This window comes from Lytechinus variegatus, chromosome 5, assembly GCF_018143015.1.
Source record: "Lytechinus variegatus isolate NC3 chromosome 5, Lvar_3.0, whole genome shotgun sequence".
NCBI lineage: Eukaryota > Metazoa > Echinodermata > Echinoidea > Temnopleuroida > Toxopneustidae > Lytechinus > Lytechinus variegatus.
The window spans coordinates 10,161,941-10,175,471 of NC_054744.1; the positions used below are offsets into that span (position 1 = coordinate 10,161,941).

Sequence of the window (13,531 nt, forward strand, 5' to 3'; positions counted from 1 at the left end):
CCCGACCCGTAAAGGGCGGGGCAGCGCTTTTTGGCGCCCGCGCCAAAGAATTTGGGCACAATGCCAGACATTTGCCGCGGTTGAGCTATGCGCGGATAAAAGTGCGGGGAATGCTTCATTTTCGTTTTGGCTTTCAATGAAGAGAGATGACGGTGCATGTGTAAAGCGTGCTTACAAAATTTTTTGAAAATTTTCTTTCGGCACTGGCAACTAGGCCTAGGTGGCAGATATTTCGACATTTGTCTAGCTACCTATACGGATATCTACACAAAGGATTCATACTTTTATTGGATTATACAGACGCTGATTTCAGTTTTTTACTGTCTTCAGACTTCAGCCTCAGGAATTGTTGCCGTAGAACTAAGACTAAGTTAGCTGTGCCGATTTGTGGACCTAAAAGATTCAGTTTGCAACTTCAGGATTGAATTTTTTCTTGGCGGTTCGCTTGATTGAACTTTGGAGGTGATTGCATCCAGGATTCATTGGACTTGGGCTGAGTGACGGAGCTTCGAGTCTAACTCTAGTTTCGCGAGTTGATCATGCCAAAGGTTAAGGCCAAGAAAATAACGACCGCAGGTGCGAGGAAGGGAGATGACACACCGAAGAGGAGGCCGGGTCGGCCGAGAGGTCCACGGGCGACGTCAACCCCCGCAAGTGTGGATCTGGGGCTGGGAGGCGGCAACAACGGGCCAGGAAGGAGCGGTGAGTTAAATCCCTCTCAGTCTCAAGTTGTCGATGTTGATGAAAAAAGTGGTAGGCCTAGGTCTAAAGTTGGTGATAAAATGGCAGAGCTAGATCTAGATCTAGTGGGGCGGGAAGGCCAGGCGCCCGTGGGCAGATCTATTGCTTGGCATGAGATAGTAGCTCAGGAGTCGGATACCGGTAGCTCGGGGCAGGCTCAGCCAGCAGTTTCAGTGCCGGCGCGGTCGGCAGGGGTAGCCGAAGATCTAGGCCTAGATCTAGTGGAGGTCGGTGTTGAGAGATCTGAGCCCCAGGCGCCTAGGCTTTCTGCCGTGTTGGGGGCACCGGAACCATTTATTAGCGCATGCGACCCACTAGGTGTGGAAGTGGCTATCTCACTGAAGGAAAAAATTTGGGCAAGTGAATATATAGATTTGGGAGTGCTCCTTAAGCATAATAATGCACGTGATGAGTTTGGGGCCTTGAGTGTAGGTGACACCACTTTGAGTTTGTGTCAATCGGGATCTGGTCTTGGTTTGCAACTTCAACCTCAATCAAAGGCTAAGAAAATCATGTCGGTAGAGCAGTGGACTTCGGTGTTTCTAGTATTTGCCTCAATTTACGCTGAGAAGCACATTGAAAGGAGCAGGGAGCTCATGAAATATATGGATTTGATAAGGCATGCAGCCCGTGCGTTTGCAGGTTATGGCTGGCGTGACTATGACACTCAGTTTAGGAGCAAGCAGGCGCGTTTACCCGGGCGATCCTGGGCGAGCGTCGACGCCGAGTTGTGGTTGATGCTGGTGGCCTCTAATGGTCCGCGGCAGCGCCACAATTTACCCCATGCCCCTCGCCATCAGTTCTACAGAGGGGAGTACGGCGCGAGAAAATCTTTTCCCTTCGGAGGAAAGGGACCCGGAGCCAATGGCACACCCAGCCGAGGCGTGTGCTTTGCCTTTAATAGAGGCAAGTGCATGCGAGGCAAAGCTTGCATCTATGAGCACAAGTGTTCCCGCTGCCAGGCGACAGGTCATGGGGCTAAGCAGTGTAGCCAAGGGCGGGCCGGTTCCAGTCCCGCTGGCAGTAAATAGGTCTACGGCTAGTGCGGTGTCGTCTATTGCTCCGACCCCTATTAAGTTAGCACGTTTGGTGCCCATGTTAGCTACTTATCCTAATCAGGAGCATGCTCAGTGCTTGTATAATGGTTTTAAGTTTGGTTTTTCATTACATTTTGAAGGGGACAGGGTCCCATTGGTTGTTAAAAACCTGAAATCAGCATTCGAACACATGGATACGTTGAAAAAGAAATTGAGGGATGAAATAGACTTAGGTAGGATAGTTGGGCCTTTTGTTGTTCCTCCCTTCGAGAATATGAGGTGTTCACCAGTGGGGTTGGTGCCCAAAAAGGCCCCAGGGGAGTTCCGTATGATTCAACATTTATCGGCACCCAGGGGAAATTCAGTTAATGATGGCATACCGGAGGGGCAGTGTACAGTAACATATTCGTCCTTTGATTCGGCGGTAGATATTGTGACGCAATTGGGGCGGGGTGCCCTTATGGGTAAGACTGACATTAAGTCAGCTTTCAGGCTCTTGCCTGTTCACCCAAAAGATTTTGAGTTGCTTGGGATGTATATAGATGGTCGTTACTATTTTGATCGTTGTTTGCCGATGGGCTGCGCAGTTTCTTGTTCCACTTTTGAATGTTTTAGTACTTTTTTAGAGTTTTGCGCGAGAAAAGTTGCGAAGTCGCAAAATATTGTCCATTATTTGGATGATTTCTTTTTTGCAGGCGGCCCTGCCTCGGAGGATTGCAGGCGGGCAATGCATTGTTTTGAAGCAATTTGCGAACGATTTGGGGTGCCCATAGCGCGAGAAAAAACGGAAGGCCCGACCACACAGTTGTCATATCTTGGGCTGGTAATAGATAGCGTTTCTCAGCAGGTTCGGGTACCGGAGGACAAAATTGAGAAATTAGTAGGGAAATTAAATTGGGCGGTACAGAAACAAAAAATTTCCCTAAGAGACATTCAGTCGATTGTAGGTAGTCTAAACTTTGTATGTAAGGCAATTGCTCCAGGGCGAGCATTCATGAGACGGCTCATTGACTTAACTAAGAGCGTTAAGCGTCCTTTTCACATGGTTAGGTTGACGAGAGGGGCTAAGGCTGACTTGCGGGTTTGGTTGGAGTTCTTGGCACATTTTAATGGTCAAGTTTTCTTCCGGGCTCCAGGCTGGTTTGGAAGCGAGGAAATTCAGTTTTTCACTGATGCGGCGGCTGGCATTGGTTTTGGAATTTTCTTTGGAGGCAGGTGGGCTCAATCCAGGTGGCCTGCTGATTTCCAGGCCGGTAGGAGGTCTATAGCTTTTTTAGAGCTATTCCCTATTTGGGTAGGCTTGGAGATTTGGGGCATGGAGCTAAAGGACAAGAATATATTGTTTAATTGTGATAATCAGGCCGTGGTGGCAGTACTTAACAAGCAGTCGGCGCTATGCCCTGATATTATGGTTTTGGTGAGGAAGGTGGTGATTATATGTTTAAGCAATAATATAGTGTTGAGGGCTAGGCATGTACATGGATGTGATAATGGTATAGCTGATGCACTATCTCGATTTCAGATGCCGAGGTTCCATGCGTTAGCACCGGGGGCCGCCCGGGAGGGCGTGGAGGTTCCAGTCCGTCTTTGGAAGAGCTGGCTATCGAGAGAAGTCGACTGCTGATGGCTTCTAGGGCAGCTCGAACACACACAACTTACTCTATTGCCTTGGGGGCATACGTGAAATTTTGTAAAGTGTACGGATACGACCCCCAGCTACCCCCTAATGTAGAATGGGTGGCGCAGTTCATTTCTTATTTATCCTTTATGGGATATGCAGGGTCTACTATTCAAACATACATATCTGGGTTGGCATTTTATATGAGTTCATCTGGGCTAAAGGATGTGACCAAGAGTTTTGTGATTACAAGGTTAATTGAAGGGTGTAGGCGAAGTACTTTGAGAAGAGATGCTAGGCATCCAATCACATTGTCTGTGTTAAATAGAATGCTCGCCTACTTGAGGCATGTTTGTGGTAGTCATTACGATGTTTTGATGTACTCTGCTGCTTTTTCGGTGGCATTTTATGGTTTGTTGAGAGTTAGTGAGTTGACAGTAGAGTCCAGGCATAGATGTGAGTCTATTCTGCAGCACACAGATGTTAGGGTCACTGGCGATGCACCGCATCGCAGGGTGGAATTATTCCTAAGGAAGTCAAAGACTGACCAGCGGGGAAATGGGTGCACCATTTCGATACCAGAGTTGGGGACAGTTAGCTGCCCTGTGATGGCGGTTATTCGTTATTTAGAAATCCGCCCAAAGAATGGTGGAGCCTTCTTTTGTTCATATGGTGCTCTCCCGCTAACTAGGCGTGAATTTGGAAACATGATAAAACGATGTTTGACATACGGGGATATGCCGGCGGCAATGTTTTCATCGCATTCCTTTCGTATTGGGGCGGCTACGACCGCTGCCATGGCCGGTTGCTCGGATGAGGAAATCCAACGCATGGGGCGTTGGGTTTCGAGTGCACATCGGAGATATATAAGACTCGACATGGTTAAGTAAAAAAATAAAAAAAAAAAAAAAAAAAAGAACGAAAATATATATGAAATGATGATTTTAGGTTATTTGACATTTTGACCAAAATCAGGTGTAAGTTATCTTCCAATAATGTCACAACGCGTTTACTTTACACGAGGACATGTGCTTTAATCAAAGCCGTGGCCGATGGGTTGTTGGATATTTGGGTGTATAATTCTCAATATATCTGCTTACATGGTATTGTTTTATTTTATTCAGCCCTATTCAGAAGCAGGGTGGTATGTTCAGTGCCAAGAGGCTTGTTTACAAAGGAGCCCTTGTTACAGTATACATTATACATTATACATTATGCATCATATATTATACATTATACATTATACTTTATTACATTCTTTATACAAAATGAAGAAAGAGATGGTACTATATTGATGGGAATGTGTTTATACGTTATACATTATACATTATACCTTATACATTTTACATTATACATTATACCTTATACATTTTACATTATACATTATACATTATTATAAATTGATTGGAATGTGCTCAGACATTATACATTATACATTATTATATATTGGTTGGAATGTGTTTATACATTATACATTATTACATTATACAAAAGGAAGAAAGGGATAGTACTATATTGATTGGAAGGTGTTTGGAACATCAGATTGATCATAACGACCCCCCCCCCCCCCCCTGTACAGGTTGATATCAATATACATGTATCATCAAAATAACTCTGGGCTTAATATTGAATGAGTAAGTGCGGGTTTAATGATATCACACAATTACGAGCATTCTGCTTTTTAGAGAGAATGTTACAACGGTATAATGACGTGTTTAATATCAATGCTTTCAGGATTAAGGGGAGGGGTCAAAAATGTGATTACATACATTGTATCTTGGAGGGGAAAACCCCGTGATGAAGGGGTGGTGAAGGGTAGCAGACCTTTCAGGGGGAAATTTTCATACTTCAAAATTCTGCCCAGCCCTCTTTTCTTGTTTTCTATTACAGGACCTGTGGTGTGGATCATAGGGGACTCGATAGTGTTTTGGGCACATCGCAGGGCGAAGAACACCGGCGAGGCTGACCTTGGACTTGGAACGTCGGTCCGCTGGTTGGGGAAAAGGGGGCTACGAATTGAAGGGGTAAGCGATTGGTTAGATAAGATGGGTCGGAGTGAACCAAAGCCTTCAGTAGTAGTATTGCATGTAGGAACGAATGACATTGAGGCACTGTCCAAGAAGAAGCTGGCTAGTTTGACGTATAGACTTTTTGACGCCAATAAGGACAAATTTCAAATAGTGTGGTCGGACATTTTGGAGAGGGTTTGGTACCCCGCTGGCTGTACAGGAGATCAAGGTAAATTGGACTTAAAGAGAAGGGCGGCCAATAGGTACGCCAAGGCTTTAGCTGCAAGATTTCATGGTAAAGCCATACCGCATCCATCAATATCCCATAATGACATTTCGCTGTACAGAACTGATGGCCTACATCTGGCCGATGAAGGGTTGGACAGATTTATCAGTGAGTTAAAAGTTGGTCTTTCATATCTTCGTTGAGTATGTATTTATACATTTTACCTTAGTCGCTCCGGCGTGACCGACTCCAGACCGTCCGATCCGATAGTATGAATAAGGGTTTTGGCTGGTCTGGAGCCGGTTTCACCAGTGTGTCTATGCTTTCATAATGTATCATTTGTTGTTATTTAGCTGCTCATGCATTTACGTTCAATGTATGCATGCATTAAATCATGTTGGGGTCAGTTATGGATAACCTAGATATACATTGTAATGGAGGAATGAGCAATGTTCCCTGGTACCCCCCCCCCCCCCTGGTAAAAGCACTAAGGATGATAACGTTGGTGAATACTAGTAGAATGATCCTGTAATGGTTGCTAAGATTTATTGAATATCTTGGTAGATACGAGTAAAATTTTGACGTGTTTGTTGGCGGTCGATCATATATAAATAAATTATATATTCTCGTTTGGCGGTAATTTGGCAATTAGGCCACCTGAAACACGTATTTTCCAAGAATAATTGGGTATTTCTGGTCATGCCAGGGCAGGCATGTGGATTTTAATCAATTATGTTATGTTATTATGTAAGTTGCAGGTCCCCACTCGTTACCTAGGTGAGGGGGACCTATTTGTACATACAAATGTTTGAGAACGCTGTTAAACTGAAATAATTGTGTCATGCTTAAAGTTTAATCTTAGCCTGACCTGATCTTAAAGGCGGGCAGGCTGGTCTATAGTCATGGGCATTCATATATCTCTATATGCTATATTTATGTCATCTGTAATCCACCGATAGCTCATAATTAATAGCTGTGCTGGGATTCCGGTCCGGCTAGCAGGGAACCAGTGGGAAAACAGCCATGAATTTTAAACATTGAAGAACTTACGAGGGGGGCCTTCTAGCCGGGGGTTTAACCCCTCTCCGAGGAGCTTATTAAACAAGGGTATCGGTTGGTTACAGACATTATCGGTATATGTATATGTGATGATATTCATACACTGTACACAAAAAGCAGAATTGGTAAAGATGCACATTCATCTCTATTTTCATTAAAGCCACGACAAATCGCAATTCACTTGTTCTTGTTGTTTTGTTAGCCGTGAATAATGGATTTTAAAGACGGCTTGACGATTTAAAATGATTTATTAGCGGGCTAGCAAAATACACATTTTAGTTTGTTTTGATTTTGAAAGGGGGCGTGGTTGCCCGAGAAAGGGCTCGTGACCCGACCCGTAAAGGGCGGGGCAGCGCTTTTTGGCGCCCGCGCCAAAGAATTTGGGCACAATGCCAGACATTTGCCGCGGTTGAGCTATGCGCGGATAAAAGTGCGGGGAATGCTTCATTTTCGTTTTGGCTTTCAATGAAGAGAGATGACGGTGCATGTGTAAAGCGTGCTTACAAAATTCCCACCTCCTCCCCATTACCATCCTCTAGTTATAATTAAGGGGGATGTTGACATATATATCGTGGGGGGATTCTTGCATATTATGGATATGGTTGTGTATTTATTGTCCTTGTGCATTCTTAATGTTATTTTGTTTATTTAGTTTTTGTTTGCAAGGAAGAAGTCAATTCGAAATTACTATGAAGCAGGTTATGCCTCAAACGTTCATGTGAGTTGTCATAAAAATCCAAGTTATGGATGGTTATAGAAAAAATCTGGGGATTGAAATTATAATTTTCTCAGGTCATTTGAGAAGAAATGTTTATGAATTCATAATTTCTATGTATGTTTTATTTTCCTCTACCATGAGCATTATATATGAAGAAATGTTTGATAAGATTGCATAGGCTTCATTTCAGATAAAGTTATTTCTCGGGTCTGCATCGGACTCCTTAGGAATTAGACGGAAGTATTGTCCCAATTTTTAGGCTTCTTCAAGTTCAGCCGAATGTTCAGGTCTTTAGGCGTAGTATGTTGGTATACTTATGTGAATTTGTATGGTAATTTTGTCATGATGTATTTATTATTAATACTGCCCACCTTTGGTATAGGAAGCAGCTCACGCATCAGTCAGATTTGAGTTATGGTTTTTAAATATCTGTTGTGTGCTGCCCGTTCAGGCAGAAATTGTGAAGAAATGATCGTTTTGGGGAAAGATATTGAAGAAAATATTATTTAGTTTAATTGCATTGATGTATATGTTAATGACGAACACGCATTGGTCATTTACAACGAGTGATACTTTCGTACCTTGCTTCCCTTTGCCAGAGTATGGCCATATTAGTGAATTTCGTTTGGTGAAACAAATTTCTTTCTGAATTCAATTTCCTTTATTAAAGTTCCTTTAAGGGGCTCAATATTTTCAGTGGGATGAAAATTGGATACCTATAGTTGGCTTGAATACCAGCAGTAGTTGATCTTGGCAAAGTGTGATTAGGGGGGGGGGGGGGGGGGTACAAGTACTTTTGCATTTATATTTTCCAGGGAAGTTGTATTTGTTGAATCTATATGATACTCTATAATGAATGGTGTATGAAGTAGTTGGAGGGTGATGGTATACTTTTCATGGTTAATTTCAGAATCTAGGCAGAGCCTAGGCTGATAGAAGAGCGTAACACGAATCCAAATTCGAGGGTGTTTGACCTGGTCGCACACCAATCCTAACAACGATCGTCGTGCATAAGTGGGCCGTAAGGGAATTTTATCCTCCTGTCCTATTTTGGCCAGTGGGCAGGCGGGTTTTCGCCCTTACTCGTTTTTGGGAGGAGTGTTGACGCCTTGTGTGTTGTTGAAAAACAAGCAGTTGAAGTTCTGGGGGCATGATTTCAGTAAGAGGCGCATTATTAAAGTACCTCCTTTTTTCCTTTCCATGCCAGGGCAGGCATGTGGATTTTAATCAATTATGTTATGTTATTATGTAAGTTGCAGGTCCCCACTCGTTACCTAGGTGAGGGGGACCTATTTGTACATACAAATGTTTGAGAACGCTGTTAAACTGAAATAATTGTGTCATGCTTAAAGTTTAATCTTAGCCTGACCTGATCTTAAAGGCGGGCAGGCTGGTCTATAGTCATGGGCATTCATATATCTCTATATGCTATATTTATGTCATCTGTAATCCACCGATAGCTCATAATTAATAGCTGTGCTGGGATTCCGGTCCGGCTAGCAGGGAACCAGTGGGAAAACAGCCATGAATTTTAAACATTGAAGAACTTACGAGGGGGGCCTTCTAGCCGGGGTTTAACCCCTCTCCGAGGAGCTTATTAAACAAGGGTATCGGTTGGTTACAGACATTATCGGTATATGTATATGTGATGATATTCATACACTGTACACAAAAAGCAGAATTGGTAAAGATGCACATTCATCTCTATTTTCATTAAAGCCACGACAAATCGCAATTCACTTGTTCTTGTTGTTTTGTTAGCCGTGAATAATGAAGTATTAACTAAATGATTAAAACACAAAATGGAATCGCCCAAATAAAATGGAATAGCCCAAAATAAAAAAATAGGAGTAATCTAATAATAATAAATGAATGGAATCGCCAAATTATTATTGAAGTAATTTAATGACTTAAAACAAAATGGAATCGCCCAAATAAAATGAAATAGCCCAAAATGAAAAATAAAAGTAATTTAATGACTAAAAAGCAAAATGGAATGGCCCAAAAGAAATGAAGTAGCCCAAAATGAAAAATAGGAGTAATTTAGTGATAAAAAACAAAATGGAATCGCCCAATTATTATTGAAGTAATTTAATGACTAAAAAGAATATGGATCGCCCAATTATTATTGAAGTAGCCTAATGACTAAAATACAAAATGGAATCGCCGAAAAGAAATTGAATAGCCCAAAATGAAAAATAGAAGTAATATAATAATGAAAAGCAAAATGGAATCGCCCAATTATTATTGAAATATTAACTAAATGATTAAAACACAAAATGGAATCGCCAAAATAAAATGGAATAGCCCAAAATAAAAAATAGGAGTAATCTAATAATAATAAATGAATGGAATCGCCCAATTATTATTGAAGTAATTTAATGACTTAAAACAAAATGGAATCGCCCAAATAAAATGAAATAGCCCAAAATGAAAAATAAAAGTAATTTAATGACTAAAAAGCAAAATGGAATGGCCCAAAAGAAATGGAATAGCCCAAAATGAAAAATAGGAGTAATTTAGTGATAAAAAACAAAATGGAATCGCCCAATTATTATTGAAGTAATTTAATGACTAAAAAGAATATGGAATCGCCCAATTATTATTGAAGTAGCCTAATGATTAAAATACAAAATGGAATCGCCCAAAAGAAATGGAATAGCCCAAAATGAAAAATAGAAGTAATATAATAATGAAAAACAAAATGGAATCGCCCAATTATTATTGAAGTATTAACTAAATGACTAAAACACAAAATGGAATCGCCCAAATAAAATGGAATAGCCCAAAATAAAAAATAGGAGTAATCTAATAATAATAAATAAATGGAATCGCCCAATTATTATTGAAGTAATTTAATGACTTAAAACAAAATGGAATCGCCCAATTATTATTGAAGTATTAACTAAATGATTAAAACACAAAATGGAATCGCCCAAATAAAATGGAATAGCCCAAAATGAAAAATAGGAGTAATCTAATAATAATAAATAAATGGAATCGCCCAATTATTATTGAAGTAATTTAATGACTTAAAACAAAATGGAATCGCCCAAATAAAATGGAATAACCCAAAATGAAAAATAAAAGTAATTTAATGACTAAAAAGCAAAATGGAATGGCCCAAAAGAAATGAAGTAGCCCAAAATGAAATATAGGAGTAATTTAGTGATAAAAAACAAAATGGAATCGCCCAATTATTATTGAAGTAATTTAATGACTAAAAAGAATATGGAATCGCCCAATTATTATTGAAGAAGCCTAATGACTAAAATACAAAATGGAATCGCCCAAAAGAAATGGAATAGCCCAAAATGAAAAATAGGAGTAATCTAATAATAATAAATGAATGGAATCGCCCAATTATTATTGAAGTAATTTAATGACTTAAAACAAAATGGAATCGCCCAAATAAAATGGAATAGCCCAAAATGAAAAATAAAAGTAATTTAATGACTAAAAAGCAAAATGGAATGGCCCAAAAGAAATGAAGTAGCCCAAAATGAAATATAGGAGTAATTTAGTGATAAAAAACAAAATGGAATCGCCCAATTATTATTGAAGTAATTTAATGACTAAAAAGAATATGGAATCGCCCAATTATTATTGAAGTAGCCTAATGACTAAAATACAAAATGGAATCGCCCAAAAGAAATGGAATAGCCCAAAATGAAAAATAGGAGTAATCTAATAATAATAAATGAATGGAATCGCCCAATTATTATTGAAGTAATGTAATGACTTAAAACAAAATGGAATCGCCCAAATAAAATGGAATAACCCAAAATGAAAAATAAAAGTAATTTAATGACTAAAAAGCAAAATGGAATGGCCCAAAAGAAATGAAATAGCCCAAAATGAAAAATAGGAGTAATTTAGTGATAAAAAACATAATGGAATCGCCCAATTATTATTGAAGTAATTTAATGACTAAAAAGAATATGGAATCGCCCAATTATTATTGAAGTAGCCTAATGACTAAAATACAAAATTGAATCGCCCAAAAGAAATGGAATAGCCCAAAATGAAAAATAGAAGTAATATAATAATGAAAAGCAAAATGGAATCGCCCAATTATTATTGAAGTAATTTAATGACTAAAAAGAATATAGAATCGCCCAATTATTATTGAAGAAGCTTAATGACTAAAAAAACAAAATGGAATGGCCCAAAAGAAATGAAATAGCCCAAAATGAAAAATAGGAGTAATTTAGTGATAAAAAACATAATGGAATCGCCCAATTATTATTGAAGTAATTTGATGACTAAAAAGAATATGGAATCGCCCAATTATTATTGAAGTAGCCTAATGACTAAAATACAAAATGGAATCGCCCAAATGAAATGGAATAGCCCAAAATGAAAAATAAAAGTAATTTAATGACTAAAAAACAAAATGGAATCGCCCAAAAGAAATGGAATAGCCCAAAATGAAAAATAGGAGTAATTTAGTGATAAAAAACAAAATGGAATCGCCCAATTATTATTGAAGTAATTCAATGACTAAAGAGAATATGAAATCGCCCAAATGAAGTGGAATAGCCCAAAATGAAAAATAGGAGTAATTTAGTGATAAAAAAACAAAATGGAATCGCCCAATTATTATTGAAGTAATCTAATGACTAAAAAGAATATGGAATCGCCCAAATGAAATGGAATAGCCCAAAATGAATAATAGGAGTAATTTAGTGATAAAAAACAAAATGGAATCGCCCGATTATTATTGAAGTAATTTAATGACTTAAAACAAAATGGAATCGCCCAAATGAAATGGAATAGCCCAAAATGAAAAATAAAAGTAATTTAATGACTAAAAAACAAAATGGAATCGCCCAAAATAAATGGAAAAGCCCAAAATGAAAAATTGGAGTAATTTAGTGATAAAAAACAAAATAGAATCGCCCAATTATTATTGAAGTAATTTAATGACTAAAAAGAATATAGAATCGCCCATTATTATTGAAGAAGCTTAATGACTAAAAAAAAAAAATGGAATCGCCCAAAAGAAATGGAATAGCCCAAAATGAAAAATAGGAGTAATTTAGTGATAAAAAACAAAATGGAATCGCCCAATTATTATTCAAGTAATTTAATGACTAAAAAGAATATGGAATCGCCCAATTATTATTGAAGTAGCCTAATGACTAAAATACAAAATGGAATCGCCCAAATGAAATGGAAAAGCCCAAAATGAAATATGAAAATAATTTAATAACTAAAAAACAAAATGGAATCGCCCAAAAGAAATGGAATAGCCCAAAATGAAAAATAGAAGTTATTTAATGACTTAAAACAAAATGGAATCGCCCAAGTGAAATGGAATAGCCCAAAATGAATAATAAAAGTAATTTAATGACTAAAAAGCAAAATGGAATGGCCCAAAAGAAATGGAATAGCCCAAAATGAAATATAGGAGTAATTTAGTGATAAAAAACAAAATGGAATCGTCCAATTATTATTGAAGTAATCTAATGACTAAAAAGAAAATGGAATCGCCCAAATGAAATGGAATAGCCCAAAATGAAAAATAAAAGTAATTTAATGACTAAAAAACAAAATGGAATCGCCCAAAATAAATGGAAAAGCCCAAAATGAAAAATATTAGTAATTTAGTGATAAAAAACAAAATGGAATCGCCCAATTATTATTGAAGTAATTTCATTACTAAAAAGAATATAGAATCGCCCAATTATTATTGAAGAAGCTTAATGACTAAAAAACAAAATGGAATCGCCCAAAAGAAATGGAATAGCCCAAAATGAAAAATAGGAGTAATTTAGTGATAAAAACAAAATGGAATCGCCCAATTATTATTGAAGTAATCTAATGACTAAAAAAAATATGGAATCGCCCAAATAAAATGGAATAGCCAAAATTAATAAAAGGAGTAATTTAGTGATAAAAAACAAAATGGAATCGCCCGATTATTATTGAAGTAATTTAATGACTTAAAACAAAATGGAATCGCCCAAATGAAATGGAATAGCCCAAATGAAAAATAAAAGTAATTTAATGACTAAAAAACAAAATGGAATCGCCCAAAATAAATGGAAAAGCCCAAAATGAAAAATAGGAGTAATTTAGTGATAAAAAACAAAATGGAATCGCCCAATTATTATTGAA

General features: G+C 38.2%; 2 protein-coding genes across 2 annotated transcripts in view; both read left to right on the plus strand.

The window, feature by feature from the left end:
• Nucleotides 1–358: 358 nt before the first annotated feature.
• Nucleotides 359–1,499, plus strand: LOC121415239 (the record flags this gene model as incomplete). Its single annotated transcript, XM_041608421.1, has 1 exon — nt 359–1,499. A coding segment is annotated over exon 1 (960 nt), but the record flags the coding sequence as incomplete, so codon positions are not given.
• A 469-nt stretch (nt 1,500–1,968) lies between these two features.
• Nucleotides 1,969–13,531, plus strand: part of LOC121414865 (peptidylglycine alpha-hydroxylating monooxygenase-like) — an 82,228-nt gene continuing 70,665 nt past the window's right edge. Inside the window, exons 1-2 of the mRNA XM_041607918.1 lie at nt 1,969–2,011; nt 5,287–5,420. Coding sequence (XP_041463852.1) covers nt 1,969–2,011; nt 5,287–5,420 — 177 coding nt within the window. The remainder of the gene's footprint in view (nt 2,012–5,286; nt 5,421–13,531) is intronic.